The following is a 17,732-nucleotide window of genomic DNA, read 5'->3' on the forward strand; positions in this document are numbered from 1 at the left end:
CAAGCTCTGATTCAGAATTTGAAAACCATTTTATGAGCCTGTGGAAATGAGTGTTGTGACTCCAAGGCCCTAATTACAGCTCATTATTTACAACTGTTGTAGGAAATGCATAGACTGAACAAGTGACTTGTGCTTCAAATGCAAGAGACAACCAGCAACCCTGGAAATAGCTTCTCTACATTTTCTCTGTAGAAGAGAAAATTAGATAAACTCATGGTAAATTAGGAACTTGAAGCTTAATTTAACTTGAATTTAAGCTAAGTCTTAAAATAGATTGTATATTAGAAGATCCAGGCCAACACCTATGACTCCAATACATCTAGAATGATAGAAAATGGTTTCAGGCCAAGACTGAATGCTTACACTTCTTTTTTTAGAAAGTACAAGTGGAAAGAGAGAAAGAAAGAGAGAGAGAGAGAGATGAATTTGGATACAGGTTTTGAAATTCCAACATTTCCTGTTTGGCTGACTGGCTGCAATTGAGTCTTCTGAGACATGAACTACAGATTATCCTAGGTGAAAAGTTGGACATGGCACATAATATGTACGTATACCAAACTTCTGTATTCCTAATGGAATTATCTGTTTTCTACTAGTGGCCTGGGAATGGAAACTGAAGGCACTCTGACACACAAATTAATCCCTTTAGAGATGGTTATCATGGCTGCAATCTTGAACTCTGTAGTAGTAGTAAGCAGTTATGTGTCATCAGGTCACCCTCGATTCATGGCAATGCCATGAATGAGTTATCTCCAAAAATGTCCTGTCCTCAATAGCCCTGCTCAGGTCTTGTAAACTCAAGCCTGGGGATTTTTGTAGGAAGTCAGTCTATCTCACATTTGATCTTCCTCTTTTCTTGCTGCCTTCCACCTTTCTCAGCGTTATTGTCTTTTTCAGAGAATTGTGTCTTCTTATGATGCACCCAAAGTAAGACAGCCTCAGTTTCAACATTTTTGCCTCCAAAGATAGTTCAGGCTTGACTTGATCTAGAACCCACTTGTTTGACTTTCTGGCAGTCCAGGGCGTCTGCACAGTTCTACTCCAGCACCATATTTGAAGGATATCTGCAGGCGGGATCTGAAGGCCTTAGGAATGGACCTCAACAGATGGGAAGCCTTGACATCTGAGCGTTCAGCCTGGAGGCAAGTGGTGCATCACAGCCTCTCCCAATTTGAAGAGACCCTTGTCCAGCAGGCTGAGGCAAAGAGGCAGTCACGAAAGCAGCAAAATCAGGTAGCTGGACAGGGGACAGATTGTATTTGTCTTCAGTGTGGAAGGGATTGTCACTCTCGAATTAGCCTTCTCAGCCACGCTGAGTTCCAAGTCCTCCATACAGAGCATGCTACCATAGTCTCTCAAGACTGAAGGATGCCTAATCTAAATCTGTAATGAAGAGAGCACCATTTATGTATACTACTTCATAATTCAGAACTCAGGCCTAATCCGTTTTCCAAAGGTTGAAGAGATCTGCCGATCCTGCATTAGAGTGTAAAGAAATCTGAACTACCTCCGTACTACATTTCAGTTTTCAGCTAGTTTAGATTGTACATTCGTAGCTCTCTTGTTGAAATTAACAATGCAAACTTGGTTCTGAATTATTTCTCTGCATCCTACTCCTAAGTGGACAGCACCATATTCCCAAAGTAAGAATGTTCATTGTATCTCCAAGACCGTACATAGATTCTTAACATCAAATAACACAAACATTCTTTTGTTGAATCCATGACTCCTTTTGACAGTGATCAACATAGCAAACTCACTACAATATAAAGGCACCTCCTGCAAAATAAGAAATGCTAAAATTTGGGGTGGGTATATCTCTCACAGAGAGAAATGGACACATTTATAACCATGCAGAATCTAAATTGCAATGACAGGATCTGATTGGAACAGAAACCTTCCCAGAATAAACAAAGAAACTTTTGTGGGGTTTTCTTGGTGCATTCTAGGAATAGTTTAGGTTGGTATTGTACAATGCTGTACAGGCTGTTTCAGTTGTCAACTTCTCTTGCATTCTTTCTTCTGCAATATGCTTGAGTCTCTTATTCAAGATACTGTACTGAAAATAATTTTCTGTTCCTTGTGTGTGATGAATATGCCATTACCAGATGGAAGTTCAGTATGCCTACCAAAGGCTTGACGAGGTTGCAGAAGAGGTCAGAGATATGTGATATAATAGGAAAACTGTTGAAGGTTGCTTTGTCATATACTTGTTGCCGTACTAAGACCAAACATATCCAACCACCTCACACATATTCAGAGTATGTATAAGATGAACTTACTATGTTAGAATATACTGGGGGATCTATGCACAATCTAGCAATCAAAGTGATTATGTGATGACTTTATCACAGCAAACTACATGAACACCTGGAAATATGGCATAGTGTTAGAACACTTAGCCTGTTTATTAGATATTGGGAAGGGCATTTCTAGAGAGACAGACATTTTATTTTCAGTTCTATTACAGAAAAGTCAATGTTTTAAGGATACACCCCAAATATCCAACTTTTCAGGATACTGCTTGTGCAGTTACCGTTATTTTTTGTTACATGTGAACTAACAGGTGTATGCTTGCCAATATTTCTCTGTTATAAATTGCATTTTTAAATTGTAATACAATTTATATGTAAAAATGTAAAATAGGTTGAGAGTTTGTCACAACATTCTCCAGGGGCATTTTCACTTACTGTAACATATATAAACCAATATATATGTCCTCAGCAGATGAAGATGAGATTCCTCGCACTATTTTAACAATATTTTATTAGGTGCATGTTACTTTCAACTGTGTGTGTGTGTGTGTGTGTGTGTGTGTGAGAGTGTGTGTGTGTGTGTGAGAGAGAGAGAGAGAGAGAGAGAGAGAGAGAGAGAGAGAGAGAGAGAGAGACCTTGGAGCAAAAGTGAATACGATGAACCGCCTCAGTTATCTGAAGAAGGCCAACAGGTCAGTGACAAAGTACATACTTTGTGTACAGAATGTCTCAAGTTTACTCCTTGGCATTTCATTACACATACATACACCAGGAAAAACTTATAAGCAAATATTTGATACAGGAGGGGCTGATAAAAACTTTGCAATGATACACAGCAAATAGTCTCACACTCTGCTATTGTTTCAACCGCATGCACTGTGATCTCCACATTTCAGGTAAGGCTGTGTTTGATACAACAGTAGCTTCCCAAAACTTTCTAATACAGGCATAGGTAGCTGCAACTTAATTATGTGCCATTAAGTTGGTTCCAGCATATGGCCACCCTTTCCAGGATTTTTACTCAGCAGCGGTTTACCTCTCTCTTTTTCAATGAGTGCTCTGTGACTGTGCAGCTTGCCCAAGGCTACACAGACTACCTTGTCTTTTGGAAGCATATAACTGGTGGATTGAACGCCCAATCTCTGGCTCTGCAGCCAAGAACCCAACTCACTGAGCTATGCAGCCAGCTGGCACTTGCTGAATGCTTTTTGATGACATACGGCATGTGCATTTCCATAGCAGTGTACACAGCTGGAGACAGACACCAAAGCAATTATACAATATATACAAATATTTCAAAAGTATCAGGACAAAGGGAGAGCCATTTCCCAGCAAGAACAATGTCAAGTATTTTGGCACATCAAAAAGACAAATCAATAAAAGTTAATAGAAGCTGAAACAGCTTGACTGTGGAGCTGAAAATTTCACATTTATGTCAATGTAGAGTACTTTTAAGCACTTCAACATGTACTACGATGTTAGCCCCTATAAATGCCCTTGATGTTAATGCCCTTGATGTTGCCTGTTGTTGGGTTAAAATTTTCTGATATATATATATATATACTGTGGTGCCTCTCACACAAGGAAAGTAAGTGAATCAGAATCAACTTGATTGCATGTATTATTAATTTCAGACAAAAAAAGAGACACAAATACATTGTTGTACCTTAAAGATTGTTATATTTTAATATGACCTTCCACAGATCTCTAGGTGTACGTTTTTGAGACCTGTAGAAAGGGTAGCTGTGTTTGTCTGTGCAACTGAAAACAAAATAAAAATTAAGAAAAAAACATGGTGGGACCTTAAAGACTAACATTTGTATTTTTTAATGTGGGCTTTTGTGGACAAGTCCACTTCATCAGATATGAATTGCCTCTTCCATTCCTTTGTGCTGCTGAAGACTTCAACTTCTTCACGGCATCCTTCAGTCTCGAGAGACTATGGTGATGTGCTCTGTATGGAGGACTTTGACGCTGTATGCGAAGCTGGAATGTCCTCTCCAGAGCACGAAGCCTGGGTAAAGTAATATATCTGGCAGCAAATCCCCCCTCTCCACATCACTGAAATAGTCCAATGGAAAGGCAAGAGCCAATACAACTGGTTCCAGCAATGTCGCAGGAGTTGTCAGAACGACACGAACTGCCTCCGGGACTCCGGCTCCGGATTTTGCCTCGAGGTTTATTCCTGAAGCCTTTTCCATCAGTGGATATAGAAACAAGGCAGTGGAGGTTTGAAATCGGAGTTTTCCTTCTCCTAGATGGGCTGCCTTCCAAGGCTAACGTCAGAGTAAAGATGTTTAAAATAAATAAAATAGTGAGGATTGTCCAATGCATCTCTGACAGCCACCCTGCGCTCCATTCCGCCTAGTGGAGTCAGCTCTCACCACAAGCCATGCAGGGAACATACAGTATAAGAATCGGGTGTGTATCAAATCATGTTCCAGAGAGAGAGAGAGAGAGAGAGAGAGAGAGAGAGAGAACACCCTGCACTCAGTAACTCTACTGTGATGGGCAAAGCACAGCTGAATGCTAAGCCTGCCCACATTTGCCTATTAGGAAGAAAGAGCTCCTGCCAAAATGCTTGGCTCTGGGATGGGTTGCTCCTGGAACGCCCTCTGCAGGATTCCCTCCCCCCCCCGCCCCGAAGAGCACCGAAGACCTGGCTCTTCCGCCAGGCTTTCCCAGAACACTAAGATCTCGGCCTCCCTTTTACCATCCTTTTTGCCATCCTCTCTGTCACCCCCTTTTTACCACCTTCATCACCATTTGTTTTAATTTACCCTATCTGGCGATGTATTAATTTATTTCTTATCGTGTTTTAATATTGTTGCTGATATGGTTGTTAGCCACCCAGAGTGGCCTGCTTGTCAGACAGTGCAGGATATAAATTCAATCAATCAATCAATCAGCAGCCGGAGGATGGCGCTTTGCCTATCCTACTTCTTGAACAGGGGCTCCCAACCTTGGGTAACCCAGGTGTTCCTGGGCAGCAACATCACCACTGTGCTGTGCAGGCAAGGCCTTCTGGGAGATGCTGTCCAGGACCCTTGGGGTTCCCCGAGGTTTGGAACCCCTGTTCTAGAAGGTGGTGAGACGGGGCTGTGCTAAGGTGGGGAGCCGACGTATGTGAGGTATGAAAAAGGACTTGCTCACACAAAGGTTCCCATGCACAGATGAAGCAGACCCACACTCACACTCACACCCACACCCACCAGGCAAGGGCACATTCTGCTTCCTTCCCCTCTATAGTAAGGAACCAGAGAAAGTACAGTACAGTATGTCCAAAGAATGGCTCCATGGCTGCAAGCAGAAGCAAGACAAGGGCAGAGATATGGAGCCCACACAAGCTTCAGCCTTCTCTGCCCCTGAAGACAAACTGCACTCATTTACACAGGTAGACATTTCTGCACGCACGTTCTTTATAACATCTACAGAAAGTAGCCTCTGGCAAAAATAAAGGAAAGGAAGAAGGAGGGCAGGAGGCAAAATATTGCCGTAGTTTTAAAAATATGTTTTGAAAGGGTAGATACTATGCCCTCTAATAATTATACATATCCCTGTGCTGAGGCTTCAAGATTACCAGGAAGGGATGTTGATCCATGAAAGGTCTGTTGTTGTTCAGTTGTTTAGTCGTGTCCGACTCTTCGTGACCCCATGGACCAGAGCACGCCAAGCCCTCCTGTCTTCCACTGCCTCCCAGAGTTGGGTCAAATTCATGTTGGTAGCTTCGATGACACTGTCCAACCATCTCATCCTCTGTCGTCCCCTTCTCTTGCCTTCACACTTTCCCAACATCAGGGTCTTTTCCAGGGTGTCTTCTCTTCTCATGAGATGGCCAAAGTACTGGAGCCTCAGCTTCAGGATCTGTCCTTCCAGTGAGCACTCAGGGTTGATTTCCTTTAGAATGGATAGGTTTGTTCTCCTTGCAGTCCAGGGGACTCTGAAGAGTCTCCTCCAGCACCACAATTCAAAAGCATCAATTCTTCGGCGGTTAGCTTTCTTTATGGTCCAGCTCTCACTTCCGTACATCACTAGAGGAAAAATCATAGCTTTGACTATTTTGACTTTTGTTGGCAAGGTGATGTCTCTGCTTTTTAAGATGCTGTCGAGGTTTGTCATTGCTTTCCTCCCAAGAAGAAGGCGTCTTTTAATTTCGGGGCTGCTGTCACCATCTGCAGTAATCATGGAGCCCAAAAAAGTAAAATCTGTCACTACCTCCATATCTTCCCCTTCTATTTGCCAGGACGTGTTGGGACCAGTGGCCATGATCTTAGTTTTTTTGATATTGAGCTTCAGACCATTTTTTGCACTCTCCTCTTTCACCCTCATTACAAGGTTCCTTAATTCCTCCTCACTTTCTGCCATCAGAGTGGTATAATCTGCATTTCTGAGGTTGTTGTTATTTCTTCCCGCAATCTTAATTCCAGTTTGGGATTCCTCCAGTCCGGCCTTTCACATGATGTATTCTGCATATAAGTTAAATAAGCAGGGAGGCAATATACAGCCTTGTCGTACTCCTTTCCCATGAAAGGTCACACTGAAATAAATGTTATTAAAAAGAAGACAGCATGCAGACTTTCCTTCCCCATTCCTTTATGTCTTCCTCACACACATACACACACCACTTTAATTTGTCAACATGCTGAAAAGGACTATTATGACACCCTCGATGAAACAGAACGTCTATTCCCTATGATACATTCATATTTGGCTGATGAATGCTCGTCATATTAGTGATGGGGGGCGATGCAATACGTAAAAGTATCAATCACCCTTACCTCGAATACTGAACGTACAGTATTTGTTTACAGCATGTGTAACATTGAAGTTCCAATTCAAACAGGAGACCAGGGGGCGCGCGTGTCTCTTTCACCCTCCTCTGGTGCAGTGGGATCACTCTAGCGCATTTCATCTCTATGGTGGTAACCCTTTGTGTGGCGGCGAAGCCTACATTTCTACCTCTTGTGTTTACTTCGGGATTCCCCACGAGGACTGTCCTGGGAATGTACCTGCCTTCACCCCACCCCATTCGGGGAGAGTCGGCTCTATAGGAAAGCTCTGGCGGGGTGTGGGTGGCTTGCTGTCCTGTCCTTGGCGGGCGTCTACCCTCGCGTTAGCCGGGAGGCAGCAGGATCTGCGGTTTTCTTCTCGTGGGAAAAGGCGGGGATCAGCCGCCGCCGAGGCTCCCCGGGCGGAGGAGGCATCATGGGCAGGACGGTGACGGTGGCTACTTGCGCTTTGAATCAGTGGGCGCTCGATTTTGAGGGCAACCTGGAGAGGATTTTGAAAAGTAAGCCGAAGCGCCTAGGCTGCAGAAGCAGGTTCCCAGCAAGGCGAGGCTGGATCTTCGTTTTACAGCCCTGTGCTGGGGGAAACATTGCCAAACGAGTAGGATGAAAAGCAACCCCCCCCTTCAAAGCCACCTTAATCAGCCAGGTAGCCGGATTAGAAAAGCGGGGGGGGGGGGGGAGGAGTTGCAGCTCTTTAAAAGACCAACAGATTTCTTTCAGGATGATCTGATCAGATTTGCTTGCCTTCAGGGTGTCACAACACTTTTCATTCTATTTATGTATGTCCTTTATTTACTACCGTGCAGCGCCTTAAAGTTGGTGGTTCCGCTCAACAAAATCCTGCAAGAGCTGCTTGTGGGATCAGCAAGAAAATGTTTCCCTTGCTTTCAAGGATCCGGCCATTCCGCTAGCCTTACTCCCTTCGGGGGACTCTCCTTTCTCTTCCGCGTCCTCGGGACATGTTTTCATCCCTGATGAAGCCTGAACTCCAGAGGCATCAATGTTGAAGCTGAGGTTGTCCTACTTTGGGCACATCGTGGGAAGGTAGGATTCTCTGGAAAAGACAATTAAGCTGGGATATGTGGAAGGCAGGAGGGGAAGAGGAAGACCAAATATGAGATGGACCAATGCCCTAAAGGAAACCACAGGCTTGAGTTTACAAGAGCTGAGCAGGGAGGGCAGTTGAGGACAGGACATTCTGGAGATTGCTCAGTCATAGGGTTGCAATAAGTCCGGGGTGACTTGAGGGCACATAACAATATAGACACCAAGCGGTGTTTTGAGTCCACTGCACATCCGCAGTGCTCTTTTGTATTAGCTCTCCTCACCTTCGTCTTAGGACTTGCATCTTAATTTTCTTTGGTATTTATCTTGAAGTTCCCTTGAGCTTGCTGTTACTTCCTTGTGCATGGACAGTGTCGTTTTGGCTTCATAAGATGCCAGACTGAGTGAATAGTTTCCTATGGTTACGTAGGATTATTTGAAACTGGCTATGCAAAATCCATCTCTTCTGTGTGCTAGTAATGAAGGTGTATTTTTTAGAGCAGTGGGGAGAGGTTCAAAAGTTTGTAACTATTGTTGTTGTTCAGCAGAGCTTCTTAACTTCCCCACCAATCTGAAATAGCCTCAGATGGTACAATTCTGGATATTATATTTTAATTTTGCGTTTTGTGTAAACTTAACTTGTGTCTTCGTAAGTGTATAATGTGTTTATGCATGAGACATGAATTGAGGACAGGGAGCAAATAACCTTTGTGGTGCAATGACAGGAGTGAGGAAAAGTGTGATTGATCTTCCAGTTGTGGTCTAGAACTCCCATGAGCCGTAGCATGGTGGACGTTGTACTGTTAATGGTTTTAATTCTTGCCTGTAACCACTGTGATTCTAACATGGGTTATTTAATGAGGAAAAACAAAGCCTAATGCAGTATAACAAGGATAGGGAACTTTGAGACATCTGGGCCACATATACCCACCCTGGAACTTGAACATCAGCATTTACAGTACTTCCCTACACCTACTCTGAAAATATCTGTTGTTGTTGTTTTAGTTGCAAAGGCCATTTTACATTTGGCGGGATTGTAGTAGATGAGGGTGGTCTGGACCCAAATAGGGCAAAATTTCCCCAGCTGATGTTATGTGCTACCAAGTCACTTCTGACTTATACGAACCCTGTGGAGACCTCCAATATGTGCTGCTGTTAACAACCCTCGTCTGGTTTGGGAAACTAAAGGTCATAAATTTCATTAATGGGTTGATCCATCTCATGTTCAGTCGTCCTAATTTCCTACTTCCTTTCACTTTTCTTAGTACAGTACTGTCATTTCCAGTGAGTCTAATCTTTTCAAGATCTGGCTAAAGTATAATAGCTTTCCTTTTGTCGCTTCTGATTTTGGAGAGTATTCAGGCGTAATTTGATCTGAGAACAGTTATTCATCTTTCTTATGGTCCAAGGTATCCACAAAGCTGTTTTCCACTAGCATGTTTCAAATGAATCAGTCTTTTATCGTGAGCTTTTGTTGCTGTTCAGTTTCTATATACAGTACTAATTGGAGATACTTCTTGTTTGTTTGTTAAACCTCCAAATCACCCATCTGACCTATGGTCACTCTGGACAATGTACAAAATTAACAGAATAAACATAGTTCAAACAAACAACAATTAAAACAAACAACAATTAATATTAATTTAAAATCAGATGGTGACTTTAGATGTTAAATGTATAACTTCAGTGGAGCTATTAGGATGGTATGGTTTGAAAAGTCTGTCAAAAAGAGAAGAGTTTTTAAAGATTAGGGGTTGTCTTGCTCTTTGTCCCCTTTAATACATCCTAAGTCTTGTTTATTTGTTTCCTAGCTCCTTCATAGCTGCCCTCAGTCCTGTGATTTCTTAAGTTCCTGTTTCCATTTGGATTGATGATTAAACCAAACTATAAAAAATGTCAGTGCCACACCACCCAGAGGGATTTTTTTAAAAAACTAGGTCACAATACTCAGTTGTGCTGCTGGCAAAGTCTTCATTTTTGGATGTGTTGTGCTGCATTGGAGCGAGCTCTCAGCCTTTTCATAGCTTGGTTGAGGTTAATAAGTGGACCTGCCATTTGTAAAGCTTGCCTCCTGCCTACAAGAGCTTAGCATTTAATTATGGTTAATCTATGCATACAGTGGGGTCTCTACTTAAGAACGTCTCTACTTAAGAACAATCCAACTTAAGAACAGCTCCATTTGCTAAATTTTGCTTCTACTTGAGAACAGAAATCCAAGATAAGAACAGGAAAAAAAACCTTTCCTGCTCTTTTTTTAACCTTAGGTCATCTTAGGTTAAAAAAAATTCTCCCCCTAGTGGTAGAGTACGTATTAACCAGCTTTGCGTTAGTTCCTATGGGAACTAATGCTTCAATGTACGAACACACCTCTACATAACAAAAAAACAGCCAGAACGGATTAATTGGTTTTCAGTCCATTCCTATGGGAAATTTTGCTTCAACTTAAGAACGTTTCAACTTAAGAACACCATTCCAAAATGGATTAAGTTCTTAAGTAGAGGTTCCACTGTAGTTTCTATGGACGGAAAAGAGCAGATACAGATTAAATGGTTTTCAATGCATTCCTATGGGAAATGCAGATTCAACATAAGAACTTTTCAACTTGAGAACCACCTTCCAATATGGATTAAGTTCGTAAGTCGAGACCCCACTGTATATATTTTATATTGTTACTGTGATTAGATCCCAGGATAATGTGCCTTTGTAATATAAGTGGGTAATATTGTTTCATAAAAATAAATAACAAGAAAATAAATACCAAGAAAAACCAACAAGCTAAGATATGCATATATTATGCAAATATGTTAATTTGTATTATTTGTAATTTGCATAATTATTCTAGTTCTGCTGATGTTGGACTGTGGAGAGGGAACTCTGTAGTGCTGCATCCCAGTCCTTAAACTATTATTCTGCCTGTAATTGGAAACTTAAATGCACGTATACTTTCAGGCATACCTTTGCAACTGTAAATGTTTGGATATTATTTTGAAAAATTTCCTGAGAATTACATTGCATTCTGGTCTTAATTATTTTTATTTATTAATTTTTGCTTTGTAACCTCATAACATTGTCTATACTTCAAACAGTAGGATATTTCTACCAGTAGAATAAAAAAGATGAATAATGATAATTTACCTTTTTTCAAAAAAAGGTATTGAAATTGCTAAATGCAAAGGAGCGAGATATCGGCTCGGACCAGAACTTGAAATTTGGTGAGACCTGCTAAATCTTTTCATATATGTACATGTAATGTTGTACGCTACTTTTTTGTTGCAAAAAATGTTTGTTTTATTTCATTTATAATCGTGGTTCTGAGTTCCATTCAGGGATCCAGGGCAACTTTAGAAATGCTGTAGGAAGTAGATAAACACGTATTAAAATATGCAAGTCAATGTATAATGATCTTAAAAGACCCTTATATTTTAAAGAAGAACAACATATGTAAAAGATGTATGGCCAGAAAAAGAGTAAAGAATAAAATTGCTACATCCTTTCTTAAAAGGTCCTCGCAATATGTACCTGAGAGGTAGTGGGACCAAGAGAAGGGCGTCTTCAAAAGGTCTTTACATCTCAGAACGTTTATATGTAGAGATTCTTGTTGTTGATATGTGCCATGAAGTTGCCTCCAATGTCCTGTCCTCAACAGCCCTGCACAGCTGTTATAAACTCAAGTCTGAGGTTCCTTTAAGGAGTCAATCCGTCTCGTATTTGGACTTCCTCTTTTCCTGCTGCCTCCAACCTTTCCTAGAATTATTTTCTTTTCTAGAGAACCTTGCCTTTCCATGATTTGGCCAAAGCATGACAGCCTCGGTTTCAAATTTTTGTCTTCTGAGATAGTTAAGATTTGATTTGCTTTAGGACCCACTTGTTCATCCTTCTGGCAGTCTAGGGTATCTGCAAATATCTCCTCTAGCACCATGTATCAAACAGATCAAATTATTATTATTATTATTATTATTATTATTATTATTATTATTATTATTATTATTATTATTATTATTATTATTATTATTATTATTATTATTATTATTATTATTATTATTATTATTATTATTATTATTAATATTAATATTAATATTATTAATATTAATATTAATATTAATATTAATATTAATATTATTAATATTATTAATATTATTAGTATTATTAGTATTAGTATTAGTATTAGTAATATTAATATTAATATTAATATTAATATTAATATTAATATTAATATTAATATTAATATTAATATTAATATTATTTATTATTAAATACCAGGCACAGTCAATAAAAACTATAAAAAAATTGAGTGGTATTATATAACAGATACAAGTTTTAACCAAAACCCTATGTATCTGTTAAATATCAGCACAGTATGTATGTGTTCCAAAAACTGCTGTTTTTTGTAGCTCAGATGGTGTGATTTTTGGGACATGCAACTGCTAATAATATTGTGTGAAACTTTTAAATATTGTTCCACTGAAGCGTGTTTCATCCTGTGAGACCTGGGACGAGAGCAAAGAGACTCTTTCCAGAGTATCGTCTGTTCCACGCGTGGAGAGGGAGGAACAGACTGCATTTGCTGACCCGTGAAAAAAGACTATTCAAAGGGGAATGAACGGATACCTGGGATTTGGAAGAACAAATGTGCGGGATAACCGTCGCTGTTCAAACCCCAGTAGAGTTGGAGAGAAGACCCAGGACCAGGAAGATGGAGATTGAGGCGGGGTTGGCTGAAATAAAAAGGAGGGAAGATCAGATACTGAGGTGGGGTGGGAGGGAGATGGTTTGGGTACAAGACTCATGTTTACAAGACTCATGTTCCGGAAAATGGGGGCATGTGCGAGTGCCGAGAGAGGAGGCGGACTATCGTAGAAAGAGGGGGATCCCTCAAAAGCCGTCATATTGGGATGTATCAGAAGCGAGAGAGTGAAGGAGAAAGTTAAGGGAGGAGAAAGAGAAAGTTCAATGGAAAGAGAAGAGAATGGTGAGTGGAGGAAGCGAGGAGGAAGGGTTTTCTACAGGACCCCGGAACCACTTCCGAGAGACCTGGGAGATCCGAGATGTGCAACCAGACAAAGAGGAGACCACCCCACTTCTAGACGAGAGAGACAACGAGTTACTGAGAGAAAATGGGTTTCCTCTCTGGACTGGACCCTGGGGCAATACGGAGGACTCTAAATTGTTTGGAAAAGAAAAATGGACCACCCCGACATGACCCATTGGTGTTGGGAGAGAAGTTATGGGATAACTTAAGACTTTTTTTGTTAAATACTCCAATAAACCTAACCCCTAGTTCAAAATTAAAGACAACTTGTGATTTTGTTGTGGAGACCATTAACCCCCAGACCGAACCCTCACACATCCACAAGTGAGATGTTTCAATTGCCAGATCTTTGTATTTTGTTAATTTTTTTCCAATTCTGTATCTTCGGTTCTGGCATATCCTGGAATTGCAATGTCATTGGTCCAGACGTTTCTTTGTTCTGTTACCACTACGTCTGGTGTGTTATATTCAAGGTGTCAGTTTGAATCTGGAGATATTGTAAGATCTTGACTTCATCATTTTCTGACATCTTCTGTACATAATGTTCCCATGGGTTTTTGGATATTTTTTGCATAATGACCAGTGCACTAATTTTGACAATCTATCATGTCTAATTTTCTGTGCAATCTTTGGACATTAACAGATGAGGTTAGACACAGTTTCATCTTTTTCTTGGCAGAGTCGACATTTAGTGTTAGCACTAACTTCTTGGATCTTAGCTTTCATCACGTTGGTTTGGAGTGCTTGTTCTTGTGCAGCAAAAATCAAGCCTTCAGTTTCTTTCTTAAAGGGTCCCCAGTTTTAGCCATTCCCATTTTGAATTATGATCATGCTTCAGCCCTCATTTGCTTTGCTGAACTGAAGCCAGCCTGCTGTATGTGATATCTCTTGCTTCCAAGTCTCTCATCCCTTTTTTGCGACATTCAAGTTGTCTCCGGTGAAATTCCCATGGAGGAGAGATTGCTAAATTGAAATCTCAACCCCTTAATTAGCACTGGGCAAGAAGCTCTATTTCTTACTCTTTCAAAACATATTCACTGTTTCATGTTATTACAAAGAGAAATCTTTTAATTCTTTATTGAGAACAAGCCCCCCCCCAGTTCAGCTGCTGTTTATCCTTGAAGTGGAAATGGAACTCCTTTATTTTTTAGATTAAATTACATTTTTTTGTTTTCTTTATATCTCAGTTTTCCAACAGGACTGGGACCCAAGGTAGCTTTAAATTTATTTATTATTTATTTATTTTATTTATTTAATTTATATGCCGCCCACTCTACCCAAAGGTCTCTGGGCGGCTTACAACAATTAAATATAATAAAATTATAACAAGAAGTAATTGGAAGTAATTAATAAGGACTACCCTTTTCACGAAAGCTTTCACGGCCAGGATCTAATGGTTGTTGTGGATTTTTAGGGCTCTTTGGCCGTGTTCTGAAGGTTGTTCTTCCTAGCGTTTCACTAGTCTCTGTGGCCGGCATCTTCAGAGGACAGCACTCTGTGCTCTGGTGTCACAGAGTGCTGTCCTCTGAAGATGTTGGCCACAGAGACTGGCGAAACGTTAGGAAGAACAACCTTCAGAACACGGCCAAAGAGCCTGAAAAACCCACAACGACGACTACCCTTTTGTTTGTACACATGCAAGTGTACATAGGGATACAGGTATACATCAATAATATGTGTAAGTGAGGAGTGTTTAGATGTCTTTTTCTTGTGAAAGCGACTCAAGTGTATCTCTCTTTGTGAATGATAACCTTTATCTTGTTTTTCCCCTCATGTTTTCTTTTCTCTGCAGTGGCTATGGCTGTTCAGATCATTACTATGAGTCTGATACACTCCTGCATTCCTTTCAAGTCCTTGCTAAACTTTTGGAATCTCCTATTACTCAGGACATAATATGTGATGTTGGGATGTAAGTATTTATTCGGAACAAAATACAGAGTCATGTTGGTGGCAAGGGAAGAAATACAGTGACCAAAATCTTGTTGCATAGTATAGTTAATTGCACTACAGTATACTATAGAGCAGTGGTGTCGAACTGTGGCCCTCCAGATGTTCTTGGCCTTCAACTCCCAGAAATCCTGGCCAGCAGAGGTGGTGGTGAAGGCTTCTGGGAGTTGAAGTCCAAGAACATCTGGAGGGCCACAGTTCGACACCACTGCTATAGAGGGATGTGGTGTGCTGCGGGTTAAACCGTGTCTAGTCGCGCTGGCCACATGACCATGGAAACTGTCTTTGGACAAATGCTGGCTCTATGGCTTGGAAACGGGGATGAGCACCATGCCCTAGAGTTGGACACGGCTGGACATTTGTCAAGGGGAACCTTTACTTTTACCTAGGCTATAGAGTGAGGATTTATTGAATTAACTCTGTAGGTTCTCCTGATTCAAATCAACCAAGTCTAACTGTGATTTAATTTAGCACGGCAATTTGCAGTTAGAGTAGGCTCATTTAAATCAATTAAACTTATGAATTTGTTGACTCACTAAATTCCCATTGATACAGCAGGCTTACACTAGTATGATTTATCATACTAAGCAACAGGATTTTGGTCATTGTCCTGCTTGGATTAGCCAAAGGGAGTTGCTTGTAGCGTATTTGCCATAATAGGCAGATCCTCGTAAGTTGGATCATATTTGAGTGCTATTGGTGCAGGAGGGGGATACTGGAACAGAGATATTTGAATCCACAGTTTTGTGGAAGCATGAAATATAGAATTAGGTGGGGTATCCTTATCTTTGTACATGTATAAGCTGCCCAGAAGCCACTGGCAATGGTGCGGCTAAAAAATATTGTAAATAAATAAATAAATAAATAAATAAATAAATAAATAAATAAATAAATAAATATCCCAGTTTAAGGAATCTTAACACTTGACAGCATTGATTTCTTTTATTTGTACAGGCCTGTTATGCATCGAAATGTCCGCTACAATTGCAGAGTGATCTTTCTGAACAGGTACATGACTGCTTTTCAGCCCAAACACAATACCTTTTAGTTCCTCTTGCTTCACACAGGGGGCTTAAGCACATCAGTGATTCTGGACTCTGCTGAAATTGTGGCTTCTCAGAAATGCTTAATTTTGGCTGGGTTGTGAGAAAAGAAATACTGTAAAGACTCTTGTTTTCATGTGAATTATGTTTTATATGTTATTATTTTTATTTTTATCCAAGGAAAATTCTTCTGATAAGGCCAAAGATGGCTTTGGCAAATACAGGGAATTACCGAGAAATGCGATGGTTCACTCCTTGGAGCAGACCACGGTAGGCATACACTTCCTTTCTCTTATTAAGTTTATATCCCATCTTTCTTCTGTCATAGAACCCAAGGCTATACACACTGGATTTTTCAGACTGTGACCTCCTCGTTTCTGCTTGAAGATGGTGCTTTGGAACAAGTTTTTTTTTTAAAGTTGCAAGCATAATCGTTGTCGAGTTGAATCTACTGGAGTGAGAAACTTGACAGAATGTTTACACTTTGTATTTCACTCTTTATCCTGTGATAGTTGTGTTAAAGAATTGAGTTGGCTTTTGATTACAGTCGCAACCATTTGTTAAATGATCATTCATAGACTTTCTCATGTGGCTTATTAAGATTGGTTGTAACTTGTTCTGTAATTTACATCCACTGAGCAGTATACGGTCTGTACATTTCAGTACATAATGTTTATGATACTTCATACCGGCTTCCCAAGCCTGGTACTCTGCAGCTATTTTGGATTGTGCTGCCCATCAGCCCCTCTCCGCAGGTACAGTTGGGGATGATGTAGGCCAGCGATGGCGAACCTATGGCACGCGTGCCACAGCTGGGACGCAGATCCCTTTCTGCCGGCGAGCCATAAGTCGCCATATCGCTACTCCCCGCCGTGCAGCCAAACCTGAGAAGGCAGCTGTAGCCATGGTGTGGGCACTTCAGCAGGCAGATCCAGAGCAGCTAGCGCTGGTGGCAGATCCAGAGTGGGGTCCTGAGGCACCTCCGTGCCCGGGATTCCCCCTTTTGCCGCCACTTCCAGTTCCACTACCGCCACACCGCCCGTTGGTTTTTTGGTCTTTTTCTTTTCAATTTGGGCACGTGAGTTCAAAAAGGTTTGCCACCACTGATATAGGCTACAGACCTAGACATCTGGAATGCCACAGGTGGGGCAAAATCTGATTTATACCATGCATAGCTTGTGGCCTATCAGCCAGGTGTGGCAGTCCACAAAGAGTTTTTCTTGCTTCTAGAGCAAGCAACTCTGTTTGGTGTTTTATGAAAAAAAATTATGCTCTTAAAGCTATAAAGTTGCATTTGACTTGGTGAGTCACGTATTGTGCAGATGTACTTTTGTATAAAAAACCTTCTTACGTTTGACTTTTTTTAAAGGAAAATTTGTTATATAAAAGCTACGACATTTAAAGACATAATAGAGAATGTATTCTTGCTGAAGATTTGTTCAGCATATTGTGTATGAATATGATGCAAAATATCTTGAAGTTTATAGTGTAATTTGTTTCTTTTTAGACATGTGGAAGAGTATTTTCCTCCCAGGATGATACAGAACATAACAACTCAGGTAAGGTGCTTCTTTTCTGGATAGTGGCTTATTTCTGTTTTCATATGTTACAGATAAAGGGCTTA

The 17,732-nt window shown here is 40.7% G+C and overlaps 1 protein-coding gene across 2 annotated transcripts in view; it reads left to right on the plus strand.

Moving 5' to 3' along the window:
- The first annotated feature begins 7,325 nt into the window (after positions 1-7,325).
- NADSYN1 (NAD synthetase 1) overlaps positions 7,326-17,732 on the plus strand; it is a 40,711-nt gene continuing 30,304 nt past the window's right edge. Inside the window, exons 1-6 of one of the 2 annotated variants that reach the window (XM_020782884.3) lie at positions 7,326-7,545; positions 11,241-11,301; positions 14,911-15,027; positions 16,020-16,073; positions 16,289-16,378; positions 17,616-17,667. In XM_020782884.3, coding sequence (XP_020638543.3) covers positions 7,461-7,545; positions 11,241-11,301; positions 14,911-15,027; positions 16,020-16,073; positions 16,289-16,378; positions 17,616-17,667 — 459 coding nt within the window. In that variant the 5' untranslated portion in view covers positions 7,326-7,460. The remainder of the gene's footprint in view (positions 7,546-11,240; positions 11,302-14,910; positions 15,028-16,019; positions 16,074-16,288; positions 16,379-17,615; positions 17,668-17,732) is intronic. The other variant, XM_072985907.2, reaches the window with a different exon arrangement.

This window comes from Pogona vitticeps, chromosome 1 (assembly GCF_051106095.1).
Source record: "Pogona vitticeps strain Pit_001003342236 chromosome 1, PviZW2.1, whole genome shotgun sequence".
NCBI classification, from domain to species: Eukaryota; Metazoa; Chordata; class Lepidosauria; order Squamata; family Agamidae; genus Pogona; species Pogona vitticeps.